A 26327-nucleotide genomic window follows, 5' to 3' on the forward strand; every position below is an offset into this window, starting at 1 on the left:
CACAGCAGTAGCTCACTGAAACAGTTATCATGATTTAGCACCTATTCTGTGCCAGGCACTGTGCCAAGTGTTCTATGAGCATTCATTTGTTAATTCCTCATATTAACCTCATTAGAGAAGGATTTTTAGGTGAGGAAGCCAACTCTTGGGGAAATTAAATGACCCCATGCCAGGGCACACAGCCAGTAAGTAAGAAGCACGTTGATTCCAAAGACCTGGGATGCATTTGTAAGGAGTCCAGCTCCTGGCTACAAACCTACGTGTGATCTTTCAGTCCCGACCATAGGCCATTTTGAAGGCTTTATGTGGCAGTCCCCATGTGCTCTTAGGCAAAGGTGCATTCCTAGCCTAGGTGCTTTCATTCAGAGGCCTCTTTATTGATGGCCATCAGCGGAAGTCTTCCCCAGGTACCTCTGCCAAGACCTTCTTATCGGGAGGAATGGGGAGATACTTTGTTCTGACTCAGTACTCACAACTTTTCCACTCCTGGCCCTTCCCACCCTTGTCGCCAGAACACACACACAAGTCCATAAAGCAAGGGCGTCCCTCAGCAGTGAAATGATCCCTTATCTGCAACACATCTGACCCTGGCTGGCCCTGTCCCGTGGGGAACACTGGGACACTGGGGGGCTGGCGCTTTCTCCCCTTGTTTATACCATCACAGTAAGTGACTGAAGGCTTGACTGTTACCCTCATTTCAGCTTGCTGTCTTAAGAGACTACTGAGAACGTGGCATCTCAGCTCTTGACAACTCGCTCAACCCGCCTCTTTCAGAACCTTTGTACCAGAGTCTCCGGGTGTCCAGCTCTTCCCTGTACTGGCCTTGGTTCCCATGCCCAGGCTACCCTCAGACCTTCCTACTCTCTGATCTCCATGCCCTGGCAACCCTCTAGTGCCAGGGTCACATCTTTTGTCATCTGGCTGAAGCCACTTTTGACAAAGCTCTCACTGTGATCTCAAAAAGAGATGCCCTAGTTAGCTCTCCAGAGTATCAGATCCTGCGCTGATAATGACAGCAGCCAGTATTTACTGGGCACTTGCTATGAACGTCCTGGGCACACGCTCAGTGTTTTCCGTGCATGATCTCGTGAAATGTGGTCATACATACAGTGCTTAGAACAGTGTCTGGACATACTAAGTGCTCAGTAAATGTGTAACACCCCATATCACCCCTGTCAGGTAAGGACTATCATTCAGCATCCTTATTTTCCAAACGGAGAAAACTGAGGCCCAGTAAAGCTGAGACACAGTGAATAAGGGGTGGAGCCCATCTCAAGCCCAAACCTGCCAGAGCCCATGTCGAAGCACTGCCTCTCCCGACCTGCTGTGCAAACCGTATCGAATAAGAAACCTCTGGGTAAAATACAGTTCACAAAGGGAATCTTTGTGAAAGACTTCCAACAAAATGGCTTAAAATGTAGAAGATTTCAAAACTTGAAGTAGTAAGCATCAGTGGCCTGGAGGATTTCCTTTACACAAAACTCCACATTTCAGGAAGGATTCCAAAGAAATCACTCCCATATAAGTGACTGTTCTCCACGAGCGCCATCAAGATGCAAAGCCACCCTTTTTCCCTTTTATGTAAGTAAGTCCAAAGCCTATAGGGAGTAGGAGAGATCACTGTGTTCCCTTTCAAGTGCCAAGAAGAACAATAACACAAGCTGCCTTCTAGGCCGCCTCATTTAACCTGGAAACTCGAGGTCAGGCTCAGATTATCTCTAAGTGATTTCATATCTCACTGGCAGCAAGGTCAGGGTAATTAACAGTCAAGAACAGCAATTACATCTATCAAAACTCATCAAATTGTTCGTCTCAAAAATGTGTAGTTTACTGTACAGGAATCACACCATAACAAAGGTGTTTAAAAAACAGAAAAGAGTTCAGAACAGCAATTTAAAAATATGGGACACTCCAGGGGATAATGTAGCTGTGTGACTTCAGGCACGTTGTTTAACCTCTCTGATCCTCAGTGTAAACTGTAAACTGAAAACAGCATTAGTACCTAATTCATGGGGCTGTTGCAAGAAGTCAATAAGGTAATGCTTATAAGGCCAGAGTAGGGGCTCAATAATTGTCAGTTTTATTATCACTAAATACTGGAGAGTGATAACCATGTCCAGAAAGGCTGGGCTCCCTCCGGAATGAAGGCCCATCTTAAGTGAGAATCTCTGCTTGGCAGGACTTCTCAACTGTTCAGAAGAAACTCCTAGAACCAGCACTCCCTGGGGGCATTATCCCGATTCCAGCTGAGTTTAAGTCTAGCCTCTGAGCCAAAGTTCTTAATCTTCAGAAAAATGAGAATCACCCAGAGAACTTGTTTACAATGCATATTCTTAGAGCTCTCCCTCCAGGAGTCTCTTCTAGGTTTTGCATGAGGCCAGGAATTGGTTATATATAACAAACACCCCGAAGTAATGCTCATCCAGAGTCTGAAGCACTGCCCTAAACCAGGGATGGGCAGGCTTTTCTGGAAAGGACCAGAGAGTAAATACTGTTGGCTCATGGCCCAGACGTCTCTGTCCCAACTACTCAACTCTGCTGTTGTAGCAGAAAAGCAACCAGACATTAAGTAAATGAAGGGGTATGGCTGTGTTCCAATAAAACTTTATTTACGAAGACAGGTGGGGGGCCAGATTTGACCTGTGCGACATAGTGTGCCGGCCCTTGCTCTTGGCAAGCCCATACCTCTTCCATATATAACCAGTGAAGACACAGATATGTGTATTTTTTTTAAAAAGTGGTATTTCTTTAATTTAAAATTATGACCTGGAAAGAACCAGTCAGTTTAAGTGATCTAAACCTCCTCTTTATACCCAATTGGAACAGACACAACATTGGTTCAGATTGCCAATCCCAGAAAGTAACCAAACCAAGCTGCAAACCCTCAGGGAGTCCCTGAAGCTTCTCTGCCGGAGCCAGCAGACTCCATGGAGGGTGGGTGCCCAGGCTGCCAGGGGCCGCCGCTTTCTAGACAGGCTGCCACCCAACTCCCTCACCAGCCTGATTCCTCTCCATTGCCCTGTAGCTGGCACTGCACACGTCCCCCACAGAGAGGTTGGTGGTGTAGAAGTCACTGCTCAATCGTCTTTGGGGGCATCTTCCCGTAATTGCGACAGTGGAGCTGAGCGATTCTAAACGTGCCCAGAAGGGCAGCACCTTCATTATTTAGCTGAGATCTGGAGCCTCGAGTTGTAACTATCGGTCACGTGTAGCCAAGGCATTGGCAACAAAATGGCAAACTTGGGAAATGACTGGGGAAGATGCAAGGGTCTCGATGGTGATTCTGAAAATGAAACAGACAAATGCCATCCGGGTAAAGTCTGTACAAATGGGGAGAAAGCATCAGAACAGAACCGGGAACGCCACTTCCTTCAGCACTCTGAGGTTGGTCTGCTCTTCCCCGAGCACAGAAGTCCAAGATCCCACTTCTTAGGTCAGCTTCAACTCTCCCACGCTGCACATTCAGGGCCAATCAGGCCTCCAGATTCACCCAACCCATCAGTGAGGGTCTCGCAAAAGCATGAGGCGCTGAATGATGTGAGAAAGGAGTCCAGGATGTGATACGATACTGGGCAGGCTTTTTTCTGCACTGAGTTTTGGAAACGCACAGTCAGTAAAGAGGAAAGGAGGAAGGGTGGGGTCTGAGCTGCCCTCAGAGGTCCTATAGGTTTTCCCAGAGGGGTCCATGTACAGAATAAATACAACTGGCTTCCAGGAAGCCTTCTGGAAGAAGCCTCAGACCCACTGCAGTGGGGCAGGAAGTAACATTTACAGCACCCAAAGCCTGATGCTTGACCTGAGTCAAAGCTGTCGGGACAAACCACCAAAGGGCTGCCCAAGGACGCAGTGGAAGACCAGATGGCGGCCAAGCTGTCCCCACCGCACCCGGCACTGCGGCAGGCCACAGCCTGGGTGCACAGCAGGGGCAGCTCACCCAGCTGTGCCTGGGTGTGGTGGGGTTGGGGGAGAGCATGGCATTAACTAGAGTCCCCTGAGAACTGAGGCACAGTGAGAAGGAGATAAGGGTGGGGTTTCCTCCTCAGGCCCACCAGTCACTCTGCCTCCCAAGGGAGGAAGAAGTGCCACTGCCAGCACCACGGACATCTTACTGAAAGGACGGCACCTGGGTGGGGCAGCGGGTATCTCAGCACAGACCCTCGGCTGTGAGACGGCCCCCAGTGACGGCCTTCCCTGTAGTTGTTCTGGTCTGAGTCTGGGTCATGTCACAAGCCCTGGCTCATGACAACGTGGGCCCCATCACCAGCGCCTGACCCCCACCTACCCAATCTTCAGGTTGTTAGCAGGACAGTTCCAGGGGTGGGGGTAAGAGAGTTGGGGTCCCAGGAACCCAACAATTTCTTCTTCATTTCTCAGAAACAGTGGACCCCTAAATGTCTCTCACATTGGGAGTTGTCCACATGGCCGGCCCTAGCCTAAGGCCAATCGCACAGCCCACTTACAAGACCATGGCGGTGTCATCCAATCACAGCGGAAGGTTGGCTCGACCCCCGGCCCTCACTGGATGATGCTGTCTGGCTGCCCATTCTGGGCCACTTGTCCAGGGTCAGAGGCAGAGGTGGGGTTAGGCATGTTGCTCTGCAGGTAGCGGCGGAAATCCTTGATCATGGGCCGGAGGACCTGGATGAGGACGCTCAGGGCTGCCTGGGTACCCTCCATGGCCTGAGCCTGGCGCTCCTGGGCGCAGGCCTGCACCTCCTGGGAGCGGCGGATCATCTGCAGCAGGTCGTTCTGCTGCTCCAGGTGCTGGGCAATCTCCTTCACGTGTAGGTTGGTGACCCGCTGCTCCTGGATCAGCTTGGCTGAGTTGAGGGCTATGCGGCTCTTGAGCGCCTGTGGCTTGACCGAGGCGTCCGTGTGCTGGGTCATCATCTCCACTGGGGCCTCGGCCGGCAGGGGCGGGGGGGCCTCGGCCGTGCAGTACTCTACCACTCCCTCCTCCAGCGTGTGATAGGTGGTCTCTGCGGGGACTGTGGGAGAGAGAGAGCAAAGGCAGGGGCAGGTCACTTTCTAGAAAGAGTGAGGCTGGCCATGTGGGGTGGGGACGAGGCCATTAAGCCCTGTTCTGGGGAATTCAGGTCTCCTCTAGCTTTACAGCCTTCCGTGTATAAATCTAGAATCTAAGGGGGTTAGAATCTTAATCTACTTAATAACCAAAGGGCCAGCCCCAGATCTGGCAAAAGCAAAGATGCTAATACTAAGACCAGCCAAAAATGTAGAGCACCACTATGTGCCAGGCACTGTGCTAACCCTTTGTACTCATTAGCTCCACGAATCTTCATAATGACATCCAGAGGTCATTTTCAGAGACGAAGAGATAGACTCAAACATGGAGTGCCTTGCCTAAGGTCACACAGCTCATTTAGCAGGTCCAGGAAGCAAATCCAGGTCTCCCTAATATCAAAGTCTAATGTGCTCATAACCCCTCCACTGGGCCATTTCTGGCTAATAAAGGCGGGGCCACATGTCCCCTGAAGTGCCAGCACACAGCAGGCATCCTGGATGGGATTCTCTACAGGAACTGTTTGCAGCCACACTAGACCTACCTCCTTCGCTGCTTTCTTGACTTCCATGTCTTTCATGGCCAAGCAAAAAAGGAGATGGGAGAGGGGCAGCAGGAGCTGAAGTACCTAGTAAATGCCTCCCCATCTCCTTGACCACCTTGGTCAATGAAATACCTAAAGGCCCTGCCTGTTCCAGAACAGCAACTGATGTAGACGAGTGTTTGATCTTCTTTCCCACCTCAATGTCCTTGAGAAATATGACATCACAGGGGGATGGCACTCACACACACACCCAGTTCCCTCAAGCCCTATTGGGAATCACTGAGTGATACAGTTTCCAGCCCATCACAAAAAGCAGTTAACAGTCACTGGTTCAAACCCTTATCTGAACTAAAAATTCCAACCAAAGCGAGTTCTGTTGTCATTTGTAGCTGAGAACCTTTAAAGGTACTCTGACTGGGCTGTTTGGGTCTCCACACGTGGGGGAAAGATCAGTCTTCTCCATCCTTTAATGCCAGCGACAACTGTGTGCCCCCACCCCCACCAGGAAGCCCCCTTTCTCTTTTGAGTCCTTAGGTTCTCCCAACTGACGGTGCAGTTATTCATACATGTGTCTTAACTGTCTGACTAGAATATAACCAGCCTATCTCTTAGACACCTTGATAATCCCAGTGCTAAGCACAGGGTTTGGCACAGAATTGCACTGTTGTTTGATGAGGGAATGCGGGAACAGATTAACAACAAGTTCCTCAGCAGTGCCTGATAAATATTCACCACACTGAAAACCGGAATGTCTTTGTCCAGAATCGATGTCCATCTACCTATTCATTCAACAAATATGGCCTAGTATGTGCCAGGCCCTGTGATAAGTCCTGTAGGGATATAAACATGGTCTCTGTCTTCAAGGACCACATGGTTCAGTCATGGACTTGAATGGTGGCAAAACACTGGAGAGCAAGCCAGCCTGTCAGAAGTCCAGACTGTGTGCTGAGGAAGTCCCAGAGAGAATAAGATCACTTCTGTCTGGAGAAGCTCTTGGAAGGCCTCATGGTCTTCCAAGACTCCCATCTGACCTCTGACCCTTAGCGGCCAACCTTCCCTGGGCTGCCCCAGCTCTTGCTGGCCCTTCCCATTTAGGCACGCCGGACTGGGCGGGAGAGGTCACTCACTCTGTGTCAGGGTGACCGTGGCTGCGGCTGCAGTGGCCGTGGGTCCAAGGGCCACGGGGTGGATCTCTGTGGTGCTGGGCAGGCTGATGATGGTGGCCTCGCCCAGCAGGTTGCAGATGCGCTGTTGCATGGGGGTGAGCAGTACTGGGGCTACAGCAGGGCCACCGCCGCCACTACCCCCACCTGTCCCAGGCCCACCAGCTCCGTCTTCCTCAGTGGGCCCTGGGGCCTCACCACCCTCCACGGCCGCCCGGACCTGGGCAACCTTGCGACGGACCTCGGTCTTAAGGTCAGACCACTTCTTCTTGACCTCAGGCAGCTCCCTGCGGCAGGTGGCCACGGCGTTGACCCTTCTCAGGATGCTGTGCCACGCCGCGCTCTTTGCAGCCAGAGGGACCCCAGCGTTGAAGTGGTTCACCAGCAGGTGCTTCTTCAGTTCCAACTCCTCCACGATGATCTCCACCTCTCGCTCAGAGAAGTTCATCTTCCTCTTCTTGGCTGGGACGGCCATGACCTCTCCCAACCCTGCTTTTTAAAGAAATTATAATCCCCTAACGGCCCCAATTCCCCTTCTCTTCTTCCTCAGCCTCGCTCCTCACCCACCCCCCCTCTACGGGGGATAGGCCGGGCTTGCCCAGGGCCAAGCACCAGGCCTTTGGTAACCCCCCTCGCTACGCAAAGTGCGTAGGGCCCAGCCCCGACCGGCTCAGCCCCTGCCAGCCAGCTGCGTAATGGCTTCCTGAATCTGCCTCTTCCGCCGGGGTGTGCGGAGATCCGCCCACTTCCCCTCGTCCCGCCTCCCAGAGCCTCTTCAAGGGAATCCGCCCTCCCTGTTGGTCGCGGCTCAGATATCAGGTCGATCACTGGTTCCCTTGATCTGTCGCTCAGCTAAAGGGCACGCCTGCTTATTGTAATTGGTCTGATCATTGGTCTAAAGATGTGTCTGTCGCTGCAGAGCGTTCCACCCAACTTAGCCTTTACTCAGTTCCATTGGAAAATCGTTCTGTCGTTTAATCATCAGTATTACGACTTTTATGCCGTTAAATTCAGCTATTTTATTGGTGGTTTAGGGAGTTAGATTACCCAGACCCGGCCTCCTAAGGATCCCTAGTGCTTTCGGCCTTAAGCCGTTGGCCAATTAATTTTTAATTCCACCCAAGGGCGCAGACTCTGCCTTACAACCACAGTTCACAATTGCTCCTCACGTAAATCCTATTTGCCGCCGGAGATCAAGATCTCCCCGTACACGACAGCTCCTCCCATCCTTACGATGCCACTGTCTAAACAGTGCTTTCCAATGGAACTGGGACGCGGGGTCCTTCCGCCTGCCAATCACAAAACTTCTGCCTATCACTGCGTGATCGCCTCTCTCCGGCCCGGCTCAGCCAATCCCCACCTCCCTCAGTTTGAATCGGCCCGAGACTGAGAGGGGGATCGCCCCGCCCTCTCTATTGATCCGGGTAGTCTAAGGCTGCGTGGGCAGTCCTCGGAGAGGCTCCGCCCCTAAGGGGTGCCGTCTGGGTCTGTGACTGGCCTGCGTCCTGCCTGGGGGCGGAGCCACCCAGGCGGCGTGCGGCGGGGCGGGGCTCCCGGAAGCGGCCCATCCCTCCAGCTTGCCGGCTTTTCCCAGCCCGCGCTAGCCGTCTGAGGACACCCGCGTGTCTTCCGTGCTCTCCCCGCCGTCCCGCCGCTCCCGCCCCGCGCCCGTCGCCCCTACCTCGCGCCCGATGGTGAGCAGTGTGTTGTGCCGCTGCGTGGCTTCCCCGCCGCCGGACGCCGCAGCCGCCGCCTCGTCGTCCGCCTCGTCGCCGGCGTCCGTGGACCCGTGCGGCGGCGCCGTCTGCGGGGGCCCGGACCACCGACTGCGCCTGTGGAGCCTCTTCCAGACTCTCGACGTCAACCGCGACGGCGGCCTGTGTGTCAACGACCTGGCTGTGGGGCTTCGGCGCCTGGGACTGCATCGCACCGAGGGCGAGCTCCAGGTAGACAACGCGCACCGTTTGCGTGGGCGGGGAGGGTACCCCTTTGCGCCCCAGCATCTCCGGGAGGTCCAGGTGATAGGTCTGGTCTGCACCACCGGCTTCTTGGGCAGCCCCTTGGATCTTGGCAGGCTTGGTGGACGACCTCACGGGCTAGCTGGAACCCTCTGGGTGACAGATGGACACCCCACTTATGCCCTGGTGGGAGTGGAACTTATTCTTAATCTCTGTGAGCGCTTGGGTCTGGGGGAAAGGCTCTTACTGGGTACAGGTGGTCACCCCCTGGGTATTCTGTTGGTAGAAAAGTCCCTTCTTGCTCGGGCTTTCCTCAAAGTAGAAGGCCAAGTCTCAAGAGTCTGCCCTATGTCACCTCTGACCTCAGGGTTAAGCTTTGATGTTCCCTCTAGCCACCATTAAATGGTTTCATCCATCCTCTTCCAGGGGCACCCCCCCTTCCTCTCTCATATCCATACCATCCGTGGGCCCTGATCTGGTTCCTCTCAGAAACATGTGGGAGTTGGAAAAAAAATGGGAACTGGGGTTTCAGGCAGATTGGTGACATGTGGGTAGTTAGACTCATCCCCACTGACATGCTTATCCAGGAGGTGGGATTGTGGTCTACAGGGCTGCAGATTAAAGTGAAAGCTTCTAGGGGGAAATTCTTCCTAAAGGTAAAAGTGTGGTCCACCTAGGAGGGATATTGTTACTCTTGTCCTGGAGTGGGCTCCTGGCCAAGGGGGAAGGGGACAGAGAGGTGCTGTCCTTTTTATATAAAAACCTCTAGCAGAGGCTGTTTCTTGCCCTGCTTCTCATATGTTTTTCTATGTGACTTTTTAGTTGTAGCTACCCTTTTCCATGTATTTCATTTACTGTGGCTTAACCTGATTTATAACCTGGAGGAGGAATACCAAGTACTTTACCTAGTAACCTGTTTTTCTTCTAGGTTAGTTCCTTTGGTCCATTTATACATACCACAATTAGAGAATCTCTCATGGCTAAGTGTGAAAAAAAATCTGGTAAAATGCCAGTGAATTAAGCCAATTTGTCAAGTAGGTGTACGTAAAGTGTTTTTAACTCATGTCCAAGATATCTTGGATCAACATCCAAGATATTTCACCTGCTTAGGATGAGCCTAGGAAGACCAAGTATAACACTGTGCAAGATAAAATCATTGGGTTAAGTCCAAGAGCCTTAGAAACAAGTTTAAAAAAATCTTTTAAAGTGTGTTTCATAGAAAATGATGTGAGCTGGATATTTTCTCATCCATGACTGATGAATAAATCACTTGGAAAGACAGGATGGCTAAACTCAGAGGGTCTGTGCCTTGTGGGCTCAGGAAGGTGTGGGCCTAGGTGAACCTTTCTGCTTTTATGAACCTACCACATTGTATATGCCACTAGGCATGTTGAGGGCATCTGGCTGTGGGAGTGTATTTGGTGTTTATACCATGCTTTGTGCCTCAACTGGGAATCACAGTGTTTTTTCAATTTGTGGCACGTTTGATAGTGATCTTAATCCATTTTGGGGGCAGTAAATTTCTGAGGACAAATAAGGAGAAAGTGATCATTTTTCTTTCCAGTGTTGAAAGGAAAACCTTTTTGATTAACCAAAGGGAGCCTAGCCCTTTGGGGTCACATTGGCTCTAAAATCTTTAGCTCTAAGTTCTATGATCTAAAACAATTCTCTTTTATTCTTTTGGTGTGTGGATTTAGTATGGACTCTGTTTCTACAACTCTTTCAGCCTTGAATGGGAAATTATACAGCTTTGAGAGCTTGGGAATGATCCATTTTATTCAGTTATTACCTGTGGAGGAGCACAGGTCAGTTCTGTGGCAAACAGTTTAAGAATTAAAGAAAGAACCTTCCTTTTTGTAAATAGCTGGGCAACAGGAAGACAGCCTGCCTCCTGACCCCCACCACCACCACTTCCTGTTGCAGTAGTATCAGTATTAGCTACAATGCAGAAAAAGTTGTGCTGCAGTTTTACAGAGCTAGCAAAGGCAAAAAAGAATCTGGAGGGCCGTTCAGTTCGAAATGGGTTCTGTGCCTCAGGAATAGGTATTGAAAACCACAGCATCAAACTTTGGCAGCTTCTTTGTGTGACCCTGTAGGACCAGTCGGAGAGGCTCGGGTTTGCACAGGAATCAGCTATCACCTACTGAGTGCTTTTCAGTAGGTGATGGATGAACCCAGGCCTTGTGACTGTACAAAGCCTCCTGCTAGGTTACAACCTTTGGGTCAAGTTTTCTTTAGAAATAAACCAGCAGGTTTGGGTATCTGCCTTTGTTTCAGAAGAAATGGGGACAGTCGAGGAAAATATACTTAAAATGGCAGTGGGCAAAGAAACCAGTGGCAGCCAGCCAGGGAAATTTTCTTTGTAAAGGGCATGTGAGCACGAAGCCTGTTCGGGGACAAAAGAAGGGAAGAGTTTACTAAGGAAAGAAAAAAGATGACGACAATAGTAGCAACTTTAAGAGATGAGACTTCAGCTAGAGCTAATTATAGCATTGCCTATTTAAGGCATTTCCACGTGACCAAACAAAATGTTTTTCTGAAAACAAACAATAACATAGGTTAGAACTCGGGCAGCCAGTTAAGGAAAGAACACAAGCTGTGTTACATGTCAACAGTTGTTTCTTTAGCTCAGGCTTGTGAGGCTCTCCCAAGGGGCTTGTGTTTGATGCAGGTGAGGATTACTAGAAGATGGTGTGGTTGCGTTTGCCCATTCAGAGACTTGCATACACACCATCGAGTTTAAGCCTCACAAACTGGACTTTTGGGAGAACTTGAGGAGCAATCCATTTAGAACCCCATCTGTTATTCCCAAAATAGGTGTCAAGATTATCCAGAGATTATCCTGTCAAAAATGAGAATCCACCTTGCCCTAATTCTCCCCTTGACCTGAGCAGTATACATGAGGCAATCTCTGTTGACTTGAAATAATTGAATGGAAGATCATTAATGTCAAGTTGGTGTTGCTTAATCAGACAGTATTATTGAACTCTATACCTTTTAAATGTTTGGCCATTTGTGGGCAAGTATTTACCTAAGTAGCTGGACTTAGATAAGATAGGCTAAGAAGAGCCATTTCTGTAGAAAAGGGGTGGACATAATTTGATATAATATAATGACCCATTAGAAAAGGAAAAATGCAGACAAAAATGCTGTTTGCAGACTGGATTGAGTTCATACATTAAACTAACTGTAGGGGGGGTATAGCTCAGTGGTAGAGCATAGGCTTAGCATACACGAGGTCCTGGGTTCTATCCCCGGTACCTCCATTAAAAAAATTGTTTTTAGTAAATAAATAGATAAACTTAATTACCTAACCCCCACTTTAAAAAATTAAAAAAAAAAAACTGACTATGTTATTATATTGCTGTAAAATTGGTTCCAGGCATGAAGAAATTATCCTCAAGTCATCTAGAAGATATTTTTAAAAATTAGTTGATACCTGGAAAGGTGGAGCTAGGTACCCTGATTCTAAGACCAAGTAATAAATAGTATACCAGATTAGGCCTGATCTGGAGCTTCAAGTGGTGAATTCCTTTGATGTTCAAAGAGTCATCAATTGTTGAAGCCTCACAGAAACCACAGGGAAATGAGACAAGCAAATATTTGGCTGGTATTCACTTCTAGTCCAGCTGAGCACACAGCCGTGGGATGAATTCAGTGAACAAAACTACTCAGAGAGGACTAGTTTCATTAAACTAAATCAGAGCAGACTTTCCATTTTTAACCCCTTCTTCTTTTACTAATGTGAATTTGGCAGAACCAAACAAATTAGTCTTGGGTGTGGATGGGTCACTGGCCATTATAGGCTGGCCTCCCACCCAGTAAGGGGAGCATTGCTGCTGTGGCTTCCTTCACAGAGGGTCATTCAGCCCCTTCGTCTGTGGACCTAGTCAGGTTCATTGTGAGTCCTTTCTTAGACCAGGCTGAAGTCCGTCTGCTTGTTATCTGCTGCCCATTTGCCCCAAGTGATCCAAGGGTCCCTGAAAACATTTGTCTTATCTTCCTACAATCTCTGCTGCTGCTAAAAGCCATAGATTTCACCAGGCTTTTCCCACATGACATGTTGTCCGCACCTTCACGGTCCCTTCACCGAGGCCGTGTACCTTGGAGTTAAGAGTGCAGGCTTTCCTTGCAAACATGACACAAAATGAAAGAAGTCAGTCCCAAGGAACCATGTATTACATGATCCATTTTCTATGACACTCCAGAATGAGCAAAGTTGTGGAGACAGAAAGTAGATTAGTGGTTGCCTGGGCCTGGGAGTTGAGGGGAACAGAGAGATAGGAAGGTGATAATTAATAATAGGTATGCTTTTTTTTTGTTTTTTGAGGTGATGAAAACAGTCTAGAATTGACCATGGCGATGGTTGCATGGATCTATGAATATATTAAACGCCATTGAATTGTACACTCACTTGAATGATTTGTATGGCCTGCAAATTGTATCTCAATAAAACTGTTTAAAAAACCCCACTAGAGGCTTTGTGGTATAAATCTGGGTTCTAGTATTGTCCCTGCCGCTTGCAAGCTATGTGACCTTGAGCAAGTCACTCAACCTCTCCAGGTCTCCTAATCCATCTCCTTATCGTGGTGGTAGGACTACTTCAGTGGGTTGTTGTGGGGTTGAGTTAGATGAAATCCGTATAGAGCCTGGTACAGGGTCTGACACAGAGGTGTTCAACACCAAGTGACTTTTCCCCATATTGAGTCTTTCAAAATAAGATGCCCAGAGTTAGTCGTAATCAGCTATATTTTTTTATAGGTTGCTAAGATGAAACATGGACTAGAAGGAAGGAGAAAGCCTGGGTGGGTGGGTGGGTGGGTGGGGGGTAATAAAGGATGGTTGGCAGTAAAAGGTGTGGAGCCCCTGGGACAGCACCAGCTCCTGTCAGCTGACAGGGCTGGGCTCTCTAGTCTTTAGGAAGATTAAAACAAGAAAATAATCTTTGGTGGCAGGAGATTTTGAAAAAGTTACTGAAGTGTCACTGTCACTTTACACACAACGATGTCTTTGGCTCACAGGTTTCCCGGAAGGAAATGGGCCCCACGAGCTCTGCTCTCACCAGCCTGTTGCCTGTTTCCCAAGCCATGGATGGTCTTTTCTCAAAGATGGATTTCACTTTGAAGCTGTAAACAGGGAAGCTTCAAGTAGCGCTTAATTAAAACTTTTGGAAATTATCTCACCTTGTCCTTTTGTGGAAGTGGGACTGGGGCTCGGAGGTCAGGCTGATTGAAGGCAAAGGCAATGGCAGAACCCAAGGTTTGGACTCTGCCCAGTTTAGCTCAGCATACGCTGCCTCCTTCCTTCCATGGCTGGAGGTACTTCTAATCAGCCCTTAAAACTTTGCAACCTTTATTTTTACAGTTTAAGACATGGATGTATCTGTGCATGACCTCAGCTCAGCGTTTTTAAGACCCCTGATGGTGCTCAGGCAGCAAATGACTGAAATGACAGGGACATTCTTCCTAACTGCGGGCTGTATGAGGCACAACACCTAAAGAAAAGAAGATGTTGTCTTAAAGATGTGCCTCCATATAAAGTAAATGAATAACCAAAGTAGACCATAAGGAGCTGCTTATCGGCTTTAAACTCTTGGCCGGGAAGCTTGAAAAAGGAGGTGAGTCATGGCTTATTTTCCCAGGGTTCAGGGGAAACTGGAGACAGTGGCTGTCCCTGTTTCTGCTGCTGCTTTGTGAGGCTTCCCACATTCCATCCACCCCTGGCCTCCTGCCTTCTTTCCCCCAGCTCCCTCTCTTTCTTGGCTGGAGTCTGATGTGACTCTTCTTACCAAAAACAAGGAAAACCACCTAAACTTATGTGAGAAACTCCCCCCCCCCCAAAAATATTGACATGACAGTGGTGAGAAAAAGATGGGCAGGGAGTAGTTCAGATCACCAAGAATAAAGCAGAGTGATGGATCCTTGTCTTTGGCCTGACACAATTAAAGAGCCATGTTGGTTGAAACCACTTCTACAGTGGACACCTTCACCATCCTCTTGGCCTGTTCCCCATCCCAGTGTCACTTTTGGTTGGTGGCCTTAGCTCGAGTTTGAACCCCTACAATGTTAGAACTGAAAGGGCTTTCAAGGTTTGTCCAGTTTAGAGAGGTTAAATGACTTGTCCAGGATTCTACAGAAGCACCTTCGGGAGAGATGACATCCTGGTAGCAGCCCTGAGTGATGCATTTATGGACACTGATTTAACTTTTTCACTTTTTTCATGCATGTCTTGGGTGTAATTTTTTGCCAGACTTGCTTCCTTAACCTATGTAAGCAGTAAAAGTAGAATCTGGTAGATAATACCTTTTCTGAATTGTTTCTGAGTGCCGGCTGGTATAAACCAGTCATCCTTACACGAATTCTCCCAGCTGCCCTTCACACCCTGAGCAGTTCTGATGTCTGTTTGCTGAAGGCAGCCGTCTGTCCAGTGGGTTTCACTCCTGAATCTGGGCTCTTCCCTGTGAAGTCCTCCCCGAGTACAGAGCAAGCAGCCTGTGACAGCTATGTTTGCACTCATTCAGACGGGCTTAATTTTAGAGTGCAATCCTGAAATCAGCTTTAAGAGACTGCAAACATTTAGTGTTGTTTTAATAATAAACCTGCTGCTTTGCCTTTTTTATGTGGGCGAAGAGAAGGAACGAATAAAGATCAAGTGGGCTGAACACGTGCCTGTGGTTTGGTTCCCACTGATCAATTTTGGGTTGGTTGAGAAATTTCTGATCATTTTAGGTGATTGGATTTTTGCATGCCGGCCTCAGTACCAGATGCTCCCCCTCCTCCTTACACTTGGCATATTTCTAATCTGAAAGGAGAACCGTGCTCTTATAAGAGCAGGAAAAGAAGAGGACTTAACGCTGCGTTTCTGTGCAGCCTCTTCCTTCCGCAGATCTTTAAGTTACATGCTGCATCTCAAAATCCTATACTTAAAATTGGGCTAATTTTGTACACCCCTAACTTTCCTTTAGAGAAAAGAGAAAGACATCTTTGTTAGTAGGCACTGACCTAGAAATTGGGACCTTGGTGGAGACAGGTTTTTTACCAGAAGTTAGCCGTCCAAGAGAACGGGGTGTTTTCTCTGTGGGGCACTTCTCTTTTCCACGGTCACAGGAGTTCGCTTCACGGAGTTTTTGCCAAAGCTAGATTTTCTGGTTTTACTTCCTAAAATGGAAATAGATTGGGGGATTTCACCTTTTTCATTACCTGCAGCTTTGTTACCTTCCCTGCCAAGTGAGGCCGGTGCCCGGCTCCTCTTCACTGTCTAATTGTGGGCTGAGTTGCAGGTAGGAGGCTGTTTAATTTTAAAGTCCTGTGTGATATCCTGAAGCCATTCCTGCGGTGAGGCGGCCTGGGACAGCACCTAGGATCTAAGTGATTTTTTTTTTTTTAATTAAAAACATTTTTTTCAGGATCTAAGCGTTTAAATTCACCAGTTGTTTCATTTCAGAGGAGAAGGATAGTCACCTTGCACAGTGGTGCCTGTGAAATGGCGAATTGTTCCTATCAATGTATGAAAGAGATCCTTCAAACTCTTTTGCTCCTGTACCATCTGAAAAGAATTTTAAGAAACTATGGGCCCCTGGCACATTGTTAAGTTGACATCTAAAAATCTGTCATAAGTTTAGTAGCTGCGGAGGAAATAATTTCTGGCATACAGTATATCTGCTATAAATGTTTTCATTTGTTGGTTTTAGTTTTGGTCAAAACCTTAGAGTTTTGCAGATTTGAATCATTCAATTTATGAAAAATGCTCTCCACATAACCTACTTGGCCAAGCCAGTCCTCCTTTTCAAATCACATCAGTTTGGCTTTCTGTCAAATAAAATCTGGCTTTATTTTTCAGTTAGAAAAAAAGTGTTAATAGTTTTCTAACAGCATCTCTTCTGAATGCTACTTATAATTCTAAGATGGGTAGTAAAGCTGGTGGAGACAGACAGGGAACATTGCCTGGAGTCAGTCGTGGGAGAGCTCTCTGCCCTGTTACAAGACTCCCTCAAGGAATCTCCAGTTGTCCTGTGTGATGTTCCAGGGGCTTTTATACCCTGGGCAGTTCATCAGGATAACTTGGAATGGGTTCCCACCAGTGGTCCATTCCATTAGAATTTGTTGTTTTCTCTGAAAAATATGGGAGATCCTGTGACACATTCTTACCCACCAAGTCTCTATTTTCTAGATTCTTGGAAGAGTGGGTTACTTCTGCAGGTGATTAGCCTCATCTTAACCAGATTCTGTTGATGTTTATAAATCTACAGCTACAGAAGGGTAATGCTTGCCAACCCTGTCTCATACCCAAGAAACTTAAGTGAGTGGAGTTGTGTTACATATACTAACTGCAAACGAAACTACTGGTCTACCAGATGCTGGCAGTTTTGGTAATGCTGTGGTATATCCAAAGAGATGTGCTGCATTAACCCACGAGGAAATCAAAGATACTAAAAAAAGTGCTTTAAAATAAAAACATTGGCAAAAGTATGCAATTGAAGATTTTCATTAATCCCTGTCTTGTTATCAAAAATTCCTGTGCTGGTTGCACAATGAGGCCAAACAAACCAAAACAAAGGAGTCTGGAGCGGAAAAAGGTCTGTTGCAGGGCCGAGCAAGGAGGACTGGTGGCTTATGCTTGAAAGACCCGAACTCCCCAATGGTTTGGGTGGGAAAGCTTTTGTAGGTGAAATTTGAGGTGAGAGCAGCAGGGTGTATGACTTTCTTCTGATTGGCTGCTGGGGAGGTAACGGGGCAGTGTTCCAGGAATCTTGTGCTCAGCCTGAACTTGACATCCTCCACCTGGGTTGGGGCCTTAGTTCCTGCCAAAGAACTCAGAGATACTGCGATGTATATTCCTTAAGAAGGAGCCAGGACACTGCCCCAAGGCTGCACTATTGTTTCTTGACTGTTCCTCCCTTGTCTCTGCATTCCCTCCCTTCCCTGATTAGCAACTGTTTGAATCTGCCCTTTGGAACTCAGGGCAGGTCTAGGAGCCTATTTCTTACAAACAAGAAACAGGGGACACAGAAAGGCTTTGTACTCAGGAGGACCCCACAAGGTCCTGCTCTGTTTCGGTCTTAGGTGCTGGCCAAGGGAGATTTTAGGACAAATAAGGCGTGGTCTCTTCCTTGCCTACTTATTTTTTTTCTTCTGCTGACTTTAGGTTTAATTTGTTCTTTTCTGGTTTCTTGAGGCGGAAACTGAGGTCATCGATTTGAGACCTCTCTTTTCTGATGCAGGCACTCCCTTCTAAGGACTGCTTTGGCTGTACCCCCCAGGCTTTGATGTATTGTGCTTTCACAGCATTCCAAATACTTTCCAGTTTCTCTTTTGATTTCCTCTTTGACTCATGGATTATTTAGAATTGTATTATTTCATTTCTAAATGTTGAGGTATTTTCTGGATATCTTCCCATTATTGATTTCTAATACAATTCCACTGTAGAATCCTTTTAAATTTCATGAGACTTGTTTTATGGGCCAGAATATGTTGTGTGTGTGCTTGAAAAGAATGTGCATTTTAGTCTTGCTGGGTGGAATGTTATATAAAGGCCAATTAGGTCAAGTTGGTTGATAGACAGTGTTGTTTAAGTTTTCTGTGTCCTTACTGATTTTCTGTCTGCTTCTCTATCATTTACTGAGAGAAGGGGGTTAAGATCTGACTATAATTGTGGATTTGTCTCCTTTTCCTCACAGTTCTGTTGGATTTTGTCACATGTTTTGAAGCTCTATAATATGGTACAACAACATTTAGGATTGTTGTATCCATTCTTTTACTTTTAACCTGCTTGTATCTTAAAAGTGTGTTTCTTATAGGTGACAGATAGCTGGATCTTGCTTTTTTTAATCCAACCTGACCATCCCTACCTTTGAATTGAGATGTTTAAACCACATACATCTACTGTGTTGATAGGGTCAGGTTAAAATCTGCCGTCTCCCTGTGTGTTCTCTGTGTGCCATCTGTTCTGCTTTCATTTCTTTCCTCCTGGCCTTTGTGCTGTGGTTCTCATACATTTTTACTTCTATATTTGTTCAAAACCCACAATACATTATTTTATTTTATTTTTGCTTTAAACAGGCACTTACCTTTGAAAGAGATTTAAATAAAAGGAAAAAGTTCTCTGTTTACCCACACAGTTACCATTTCTAGTGCTCATCATTCCTGTCATTCCATTCCTCATCTGGTGTCATTTCCTTTCTATCTGAAGGACTCCTTTAACATTTCTTGTAATGCAGATCTGCTGGTGATCAATTCTTTCTGCTTTTGTAAGTCTGAAAAGTCTTCTTTTTGCCTTCCTTTTGGAAGGTATTTCTCTAGGTATAAAATTCTGGGTAAACAGTTTCTGGTGGAAAGTCCCCTGCCATTCTGATTTTTCTTCTTCTGTGTGTCATGGGTCTTTTTCTCTAGCTGCTTTTAATAAAAATTTTTCTCTTTATCACTAGTTTTCAGAAATTTAACTGTGATGTTTCAATAAATTTGGGGAAAATCTCTCCATTATTGTATTTCTTTAAATATTTTTTGTCTCCACCTTCATGAACTCCAGTTGAGTCACGTTAGTTAGTGGTTGTCCCACAGCTCACTGATGCTCTGTCCATTTTTTTTCTATTGTTTTGTTTTTTCCTCTGTGTTTCATTTTGGAAAGTTTCTATTGCCATGTCTTCAAGTTCATTCATCTTTTTTTCTGCATTCTCTAAATCTGCTGTTAAAACCACCTAGTGTATTTTTCATCTCAGCCATTGTCGTTTTTATCTAGAGTATCTGCAGTGTCTGTAACATGCTTGGTCTTTCCATTAGCTGCTTGAGAGTGTGGGATACACGTGACTTTTAATATCCTTGAGTACTAATGCTATCAAACGTGCCATTTCTGGGTCAGTTTCAACAGATTAATTTCTGTTCTCATTACAGGTATCTTTCCCTGCTTTACATTGCTGTTAATTTTTCATAGGGTTTTATCTTGGGTATATTTGTATTCCTATAAACATTCTTGAGCTTTACTCTGGGATACAGTTATTTGGAAGCAGTTTGAGCCTTTCGGGGCCCGCTTTCTAAAGCTTTGTTTGTCAGGCAAGAACAGCATTTAGTCTAGGGCCAGTTTTGCCCCACTATTATGGCAAAACCCTCTGAGTACCCTTCCTGAACCTTCCCATATTATGAGGTTTTCCACACTGGCTGGTGGGAACGGGAACTATTCTCAGCCCTGTGATGCCTTTGGACTGTGATTTCCCCACCCTCCAGCAGTTTCCTCTCAGTCACGTGCTGTGATGCTTGGGGGCCCTCAGCAGCTCTCCAGAGCTCACTTTCTGTGCAGCTCTGTCTTCTCTGGTACTCTGTCCTGCAAACCCTGGCTGTCCTGGCCTCCCAGCTCCTTCTCTTCGACAGGAGGAGACAACTGGGCTCTGCTGGTTACCCATCCGCTGCACCGGAGCCTGGAAACTCCAGGTAGGAAGCTGGGGGTATGAGGGGCTCGTTTGTATAGATATCTCAGGAGTCACTACCCTTCGTTGCCTAATGTTCGAACACCTTGAAAACCATTGTTTCTTACATTTTGTCTGGACGTTTAGTTGTTATAGGCAGGAAGGTGAATTGGTTCCTGTCAGTCCATCATGGCTGGCACCCGCTGAGTTCATAACTCAGTTCTGTGGTATGGAGGAGTCCATGAAGTGAAAAGCCAGTGACCTAGTGAATGAGAGGTTCCTCTCATGTTTGCAGAGGGAGGCCCGAAACATCACCATCTCCCCCAGTTCACCAGATTTTCAATGCCTAAAAAAAAAGATTAATTTTCATTAAAGGATTAGTTATTTACTTAGGGATTTTAGCCCTGAACTGGCTCTTCTTTAGTATTAAAACTGTTCAGTTCTGTGAACTCACAATCATTTTTCTAGATAAAATGGCGAAGATGTACTCTTCTAAGAGCGTCATACATTATTTAATTTAGCCTGTAGCCAACTCTGCGAAGTAACAATATGATTCTGTTACTAGCCCCATTTGGCTCATAAGGATGTTAATGCACAGACAGCTAAAGTAACTTGACCAAGATCACACAGCCAGTGAGTGATGGCCAGGATTGAACCTGGGATCTGGCTCCAAAAACTGGACATTTAATCGACACACAGAACTACTCCTAGGTAAATTTGTTCTGTGTATCCAGTGAGAGGGCAACCGATGCAGGCTCCTGAGCTTGCTTGCTTTTTTTTTTTTTTTTTTAAATATATTTTATTGAAGTATAGTCAGTTTATAATGTGTCCATTTCTGGTGTACAGCATAATGCTTCAGTCATACATGAACATATGTATATTTGTTTTCATATTCTTTTTCACCATAGGTTACTACAAGATACTGAGTATAGTTCCCTGTACTGTACAGTATGAATTTGTTTGTATCAGCTTTCAAAAAGCAGGGCCGTCTTGCTTTCCCTTCTCATGTTTTCTTTTTAAATAATTATTGTGTGTATGCATACATGCATGCCTGGTCATACATGCTTATGATTTGGTTTCACAAGGTAAAAGAGGATATTCAGTGAAAATAAATCTCCCATCTACCTGTCTCCCATCAAACCCCAAGTGCTCCCCTGCCCCAAACCATCCCGTCAATCTTAGTGCATCTTTCCAGAGAGATTCTTCACGTATACAAGCTTAGGAAGAAATGGCAGCATGCTATCCCCTTTGTTCTGCACCTTGGTTTTTCCATCTAACAGGATATTTTTAGTCATTCCATAGTAATAGATGCAGGGCTGCCGCTTTTGGGGGGATGTGGTGGGAATGGGAGGTAAGTTTGTTTAATTATTTTTTTAAATGGAGGTACTGGGGATTGAACCTAGGACCTTGTGCGTGCTAAGCACCACTTGAGCTCTGCCCCCCACCTTACTTTTTTTGACAGCTGCCTAGAACGCCGTTGTGTGGTTGTGCCTTAATTAACAACCCACTCCCTTTTAAAGAACTTTAAATTCTTTCTAAATTTGTGCTGTTATAAATCAGGCTTGCAAAAAAATCCTTATGTTTTATCACATGTATGTATAACATATATATCATATGTATGTGTGATTTCTCACATTTGCAAGTATATGTGCAGGGTAAATTGCTAAAAGTAGAATTGCTGTTAGAGGATTTCTGTTTTTGTCATGTTGGTAGCAGTGACTATGTTGCTCTCTAGAGAGATTGTACTGATTTACATTCACAGCAGTGTATGAGGGTGTGTGTTTCCCCATACTCTCCCCAACACAGACTATCAAACTTTTCCCGTGCTGTTTGTTTTTAAAATAATGATTATGAATACTGTGTCAAAGAGTTACCTTTGTGAAGGTAACTGGACACTGCATTTGTCTGCTAGTAAATTAAGAAACAAATGACCAAAGATTAACTCCCTTTTACTCGTGATCGTTTACTCAGTTCAGTCTACAGACTTCACCTGTGCCTCGTTCTGGGTACTAGGGTAGAAAGATCTGTGACTTTCTACAGATCCCTGTCCCCAAGCAGCTCATGGTGTAGGAGACACGGAGGAGAAGCAGCCCTGATATGGCGTACATTATGTGACACACAGTTGCAGAGAACGGGATAATGGAACAAGGAAAGTGTTACTAGATGTCGTCGGAAGTGTTGCCAGGGTCTCTTGATGGTGTTAAACTTGATAGTGAATGTCATCCCGGAAACAGCCTGGTGGAGAGGAGGAAGTTGGGCTCCGGCGGACCGGCCAGCTCAAGGTGGATTCTGTGAGACTGGAAGCCCCTCTGGAGGTTGCCGCCGGCACCTCCCTGCAGAACTGCCGGCCGCATGCAGGGAATTGGCCGGCTGTGATTGGAGGGATGTTGCTGGTGGGGATAAAGAACTCGGTAGTGTCGGCAGAGGTGATTGGCCGCGCCCTGCTGCAGTGAGAATGCAGGCTGGATGCTCGGGTCCTCGCTTATGTGATGCTCATTAGTTGAGCGAGGACAGCTGAATAATTGGGCACTGGAAGTTGCTTCTGCCTCCGGGAGAGATCTGTTGGGCTATTTCTTTTTCCTTTTTTTTTTTTTTTTTTTAAACAAAACGTTTGATTACCATCCACCTGCAAAAGTGAGTTTTTATTGAAGAAGCTCCAGCATCTCTCTCACTGCCAGCAACCCGGCCGGGCTCTCGGAGTGAGCTAGCTGCTTCTCAGGCCAGGCACGACAGCAGTGCTAGCAAATTTGAGAAAGCAGGAAACAGCCACTGCATGCAGAGCTGCCAGCCTTACAACTCCCCCGGCTAGTCTTCCCAGCAGCGGTGTAGCCAGAGACTCTTGGTACCGTGGTCACATCCCTCCTCAAAAGTGAACGGTCACCGTCGGCGACATTGGGAGGAAGCCGTGATGTTGCAGATGCTGTGGCATTTTCTGTCTAGCTTCTTCCCAAGGGCTGGGTGCCAAGGCTCCAGAAAGGGGAGTGATAACGAAGTCACAGGCACCCCGTCTCCAGCTGGGGGAGACCAGATGCCAAGCTTTTTGGGGAAACAGAACGGAAGGGCTGAGGACACGGAAAGGAGACCCACCATTTTGCTGGTGGTCGGACCTGCAGAGCAGTTTCCTAAGGTAATGGCTACCTCAAGAGGACCTTCTAGTTTAGGGGCTGGCCTGGGATCATTTTCCTGGAAAAAGCTGGAGTGTGGGGAGGAAGAGAGGACCTGCGAATGAATCCGTTTGGTGCCGGGGGCTGGGGAGAAGTTAGACAAAGGAGAAGCCCAGCTCCAGTCCAGAATCTTCCTGTGGCCACTGCACAAGCTTTATTATCCTGTTGTGACCACTTCAGTGTGGCTTTTTGAGGAAGGAAGATTGAATGCAGTTGAAGATTTTCCTTAGGATTTGTCACTTTGGCCCCAGAAAGCCATTCGAAGGGAAGGGGACAGACAATTACAGCATGTCTTAGATCTTAGCGTACTTGAACAGCGCAGGGAGGACTGAGCTCAGCGGGCAACAGAGTAAACCTCCAAAGGTGAACCCAGCTTCCGGGAGCTGCAGAGGGCTGGCCTGTCCTCCATCCCGAAGGTCAGACCCTTGGCCTTGGTCTTACCTTTCGGTCTGGGAGGAAGGGAGTGATGGCATAGCATTGAGGCTGGAGTCTCAGTGTGCGGAGGCCTGCATTCCTTGCGTGTCTGAAGCTCCTCACAAGAGCCAAGGTAAGGGTAGTATCCCCATTTCACAGATGAGGAAATTGAGGTGCAGAAAGGTTAAGTAATTTGCCCAGAATTAAACAGTTAAGAAGGGGTGGAGGTGAGATTTCAGTCCTAATTCATCTAGAACTTTGCCTGTACTGCCTCCCTTTCCCTTAAGAAAGCCGTTTTTAACGGAACCAGTTGAATTCTTAGGATTCGAACAGAAAGGCTCTTTGGCTGAGATCTCTCCTGCCTATGGTTAGGAGTACCCTGTTCACCTCTCCTGAGCTTGCGTTAGTTTGAATCTTTTCTCCTTTCTCAGGATGAAAATCAACTGGAGAAGGGGAGGAGATTCTGCCTGTGTCTGGTGCACTGTGGAGTCTGGAAAAGGCTCTGCTGAACTGAGTTGCTACATTTAGGAAATAAACGTTCAGTTTTCCTTTGCTAAGGGGGACTTTTGATGCAGCAACTTCTGCAGTGGTTTCGGGTTAAGCATTGAGGAGAATCCTTGGTCCATGATGGGCTGGTCTGGGACGCAGGGAGTCTGTACTGTGCCTGAGATGTGCTTCAACAGGTGTCGCTTTCTACCTTTCGATCATTTTAGAGGAGGTCGGAAATGGTGGTGGCACTGTGTTTTGTGAGGATCTTTTATCTACAGACCTGCTGGCCTTATGACCAAGGGTTTAGGCATTGGCTAGCTCCCTTTTAAGTTCACCTACTTTTGACTTTAATAATTAACTGCTCCATTTCCCAGAGTCACACCGACTGGCACCTCTTGCCAGCCCTCCACCTCCCCGACTCCACTCCTCTGGGCTGGCCTGGCACCAGGACTTTCTGTTCTGAACAGTCCTGGCCTGCAGAATCGGGAGCAATGCAGGCTGAACCGGAGACCCTGGCACTTTTCCCCAAGAGAGAGACGGATCAGTTGGCTAGGGGTTGGGGAGCCCCAAGAGGGAGATGGGTCAGCCGGTTTGGTTTGAAGTAAGCAAGAAAGTACATCTGGGCGGTGTGGGCGCTTTCAAAGCTGATAAACTAAGAATTGGACTAGAGTGTTTCAGCAGCATGTGTGCTTCTCCAGTGCAGCTGCTCTTGAAGGTGGGGGTTGAGGCTTGTGATCGCTGGCCGCGGGGCCTGGCCTCGCCGTTTCTCTCAGGAAGGGGCTTCCACTGCATTCTGGAAACCTCATAGAGACGTTCACGTTGGTTCTCAGGCCTTTCAGTTTCCCAGCCGCACTACTTTGTTTTACTCTCACTTCCGTCTTTTAAATATGTCTGCTAGTGAGTCAGGTTCCTGCAAGTTTTCATTCTAGGAACTGTTCCAGTATTTCCCTTTATCTTTGTCTTACAGTTGATCTGCAGTTGGAGAAGAAAGCCATTAGTCTGGAATGGGAGGTGCCCTCAGCGGCATTCAAGCTTTCAAATCCCGAGGGGCCGTCTTCTCAGAAGCTCAGAGAATTTTGCTCATTGTGTGTCTAATTGCCAAGTGTAGGCAGGTTTCATTAGAAACCAGCTACACTGGGCTGTCATGGCAACCTGATCATCAAATGACACTGCGGCCACAGCAGCAAATGAGGTTCGAGCGCCTTATGGGTGGGCGGGGCCGGAACAGCCGGATGCTGGCAGGGCTCCTTCACATATTAATATTTTGGGCTTGGTCTGAGTCATTGTAGAGGAGGGGGGGAAATACTTTCTGAGCTAATGCTTCGCTCCCAAAGGTGCTCTACCTGCCCTGTCCTTACGGCATTCCAGCACTTACAGGAAGTACCTGTTTCTTTGGCGTGAAACAGAGTGGTAGAACGAGGAAAGCTTGTGGGGTGGGGCACTGGCAAATCTGAGGGGGAGAAGATGCTCGTGGGAGGAGCTGCTTTACAGATGAAGCGAAACCTAACTCCATTCAATTCTAAGGGACCCTGGAGTAGCTGTCATTGTTTCTGAGTACTAGCTGCTGTAGGAATGGGCGTCGAAAGAAAGGAAACAAAAGTAGATCTGGGTCACAAAATTAGAACAGGTAAAGAGAGCAGAGAAGAAGCTTACACGGCAGGAGCGGGAGAGGGAGCACGTTTTATAGGGGTCTTGAAGCACCAGGAGCTGATGTGAAACATCAGGGGTGGAACACGAGCCTGGCTTTAGTCTTCTTCCTTATTTGTATTTCTCACGTATGTGTTCAGAGCTGTAACAGATACAGTTTTTTGTGGGTGTTTTTGTTTTTGTTTTTCTTGTTAAGGCTAGCTGAACTTTCTCCACCACACCTGCCGCCTTCCAGTCTGAGGTAGCACTCACTGTAATTCTCAGGGCCAGGCTGGCAAGTGTTCTTAGAAACTGCTTTCTAAAATCTTTTTGGTAGTGTCAGGTTTGGTGTTTTAAGTGGTTGTTGTAACAAGAGCCAGGCCCTGCGTGAGCCTCACCTCTGCTGCCAACTGGCTCTGGGGTCTGGGCAAACCAGGTAGCCTCCTCTGGTCTGTTTGCTCATCTCAGAGATTGAGAGATGACCCCCGGGCCCCTCTGGGGCCCAGTGTCTGTAATTCCAGGGATGGAGCATTTGGTGGGACACCAGGTGCCCC

General features: G+C 47.2%; 2 protein-coding genes across 8 annotated transcripts in view; one reads left to right on the top strand and one right to left on the bottom strand.

Annotated features, from left to right (window-relative positions):
• Positions 1-2588: 2588 nt before the first annotated feature.
• On the bottom strand, positions 2589-7465 carry NAIF1 (nuclear apoptosis inducing factor 1). The gene is made up of 2 exons (XM_006181876.3): positions 6692-7465; positions 2589-4988 (listed from the first exon to the last, which is right to left on the bottom strand). Exons 1-2 carry the CDS (start codon positions 7200-7202, stop codon positions 4516-4518), a joined length of 984 nt encoding a protein of 327 aa, XP_006181938.1. The 5' UTR covers positions 7203-7465; the 3' UTR covers positions 2589-4515.
• Positions 7466-8304: 839 nt separating this feature from the next.
• The window catches only part of SLC25A25 (solute carrier family 25 member 25), a 31158-nt gene continuing 13135 nt past the window's right edge, over positions 8305-26327 (top strand). Inside the window, exons 1-2 of one of the 7 annotated variants that reach the window (XM_032478538.1) lie at positions 8305-8673; positions 20046-20105. In XM_032478538.1, the coding sequence (XP_032334429.1) occupies positions 8419-8673; positions 20046-20105 (315 nt within the window). In that variant the 5' untranslated portion in view covers positions 8305-8418. Of the gene's footprint in view, positions 8674-20045; positions 20106-22925; positions 23208-25201; positions 25340-26327 lie in introns of those variants that run through there. The other 6 variants (XM_032478539.1, XM_032478540.1, XM_006181880.3 and 3 more) reach the window with 6 other exon arrangements.

This window comes from Camelus ferus, chromosome 4 (genome assembly GCF_009834535.1).
Source record: "Camelus ferus isolate YT-003-E chromosome 4, BCGSAC_Cfer_1.0, whole genome shotgun sequence".
NCBI classification, from domain to species: Eukaryota; Metazoa; Chordata; class Mammalia; order Artiodactyla; family Camelidae; genus Camelus; species Camelus ferus.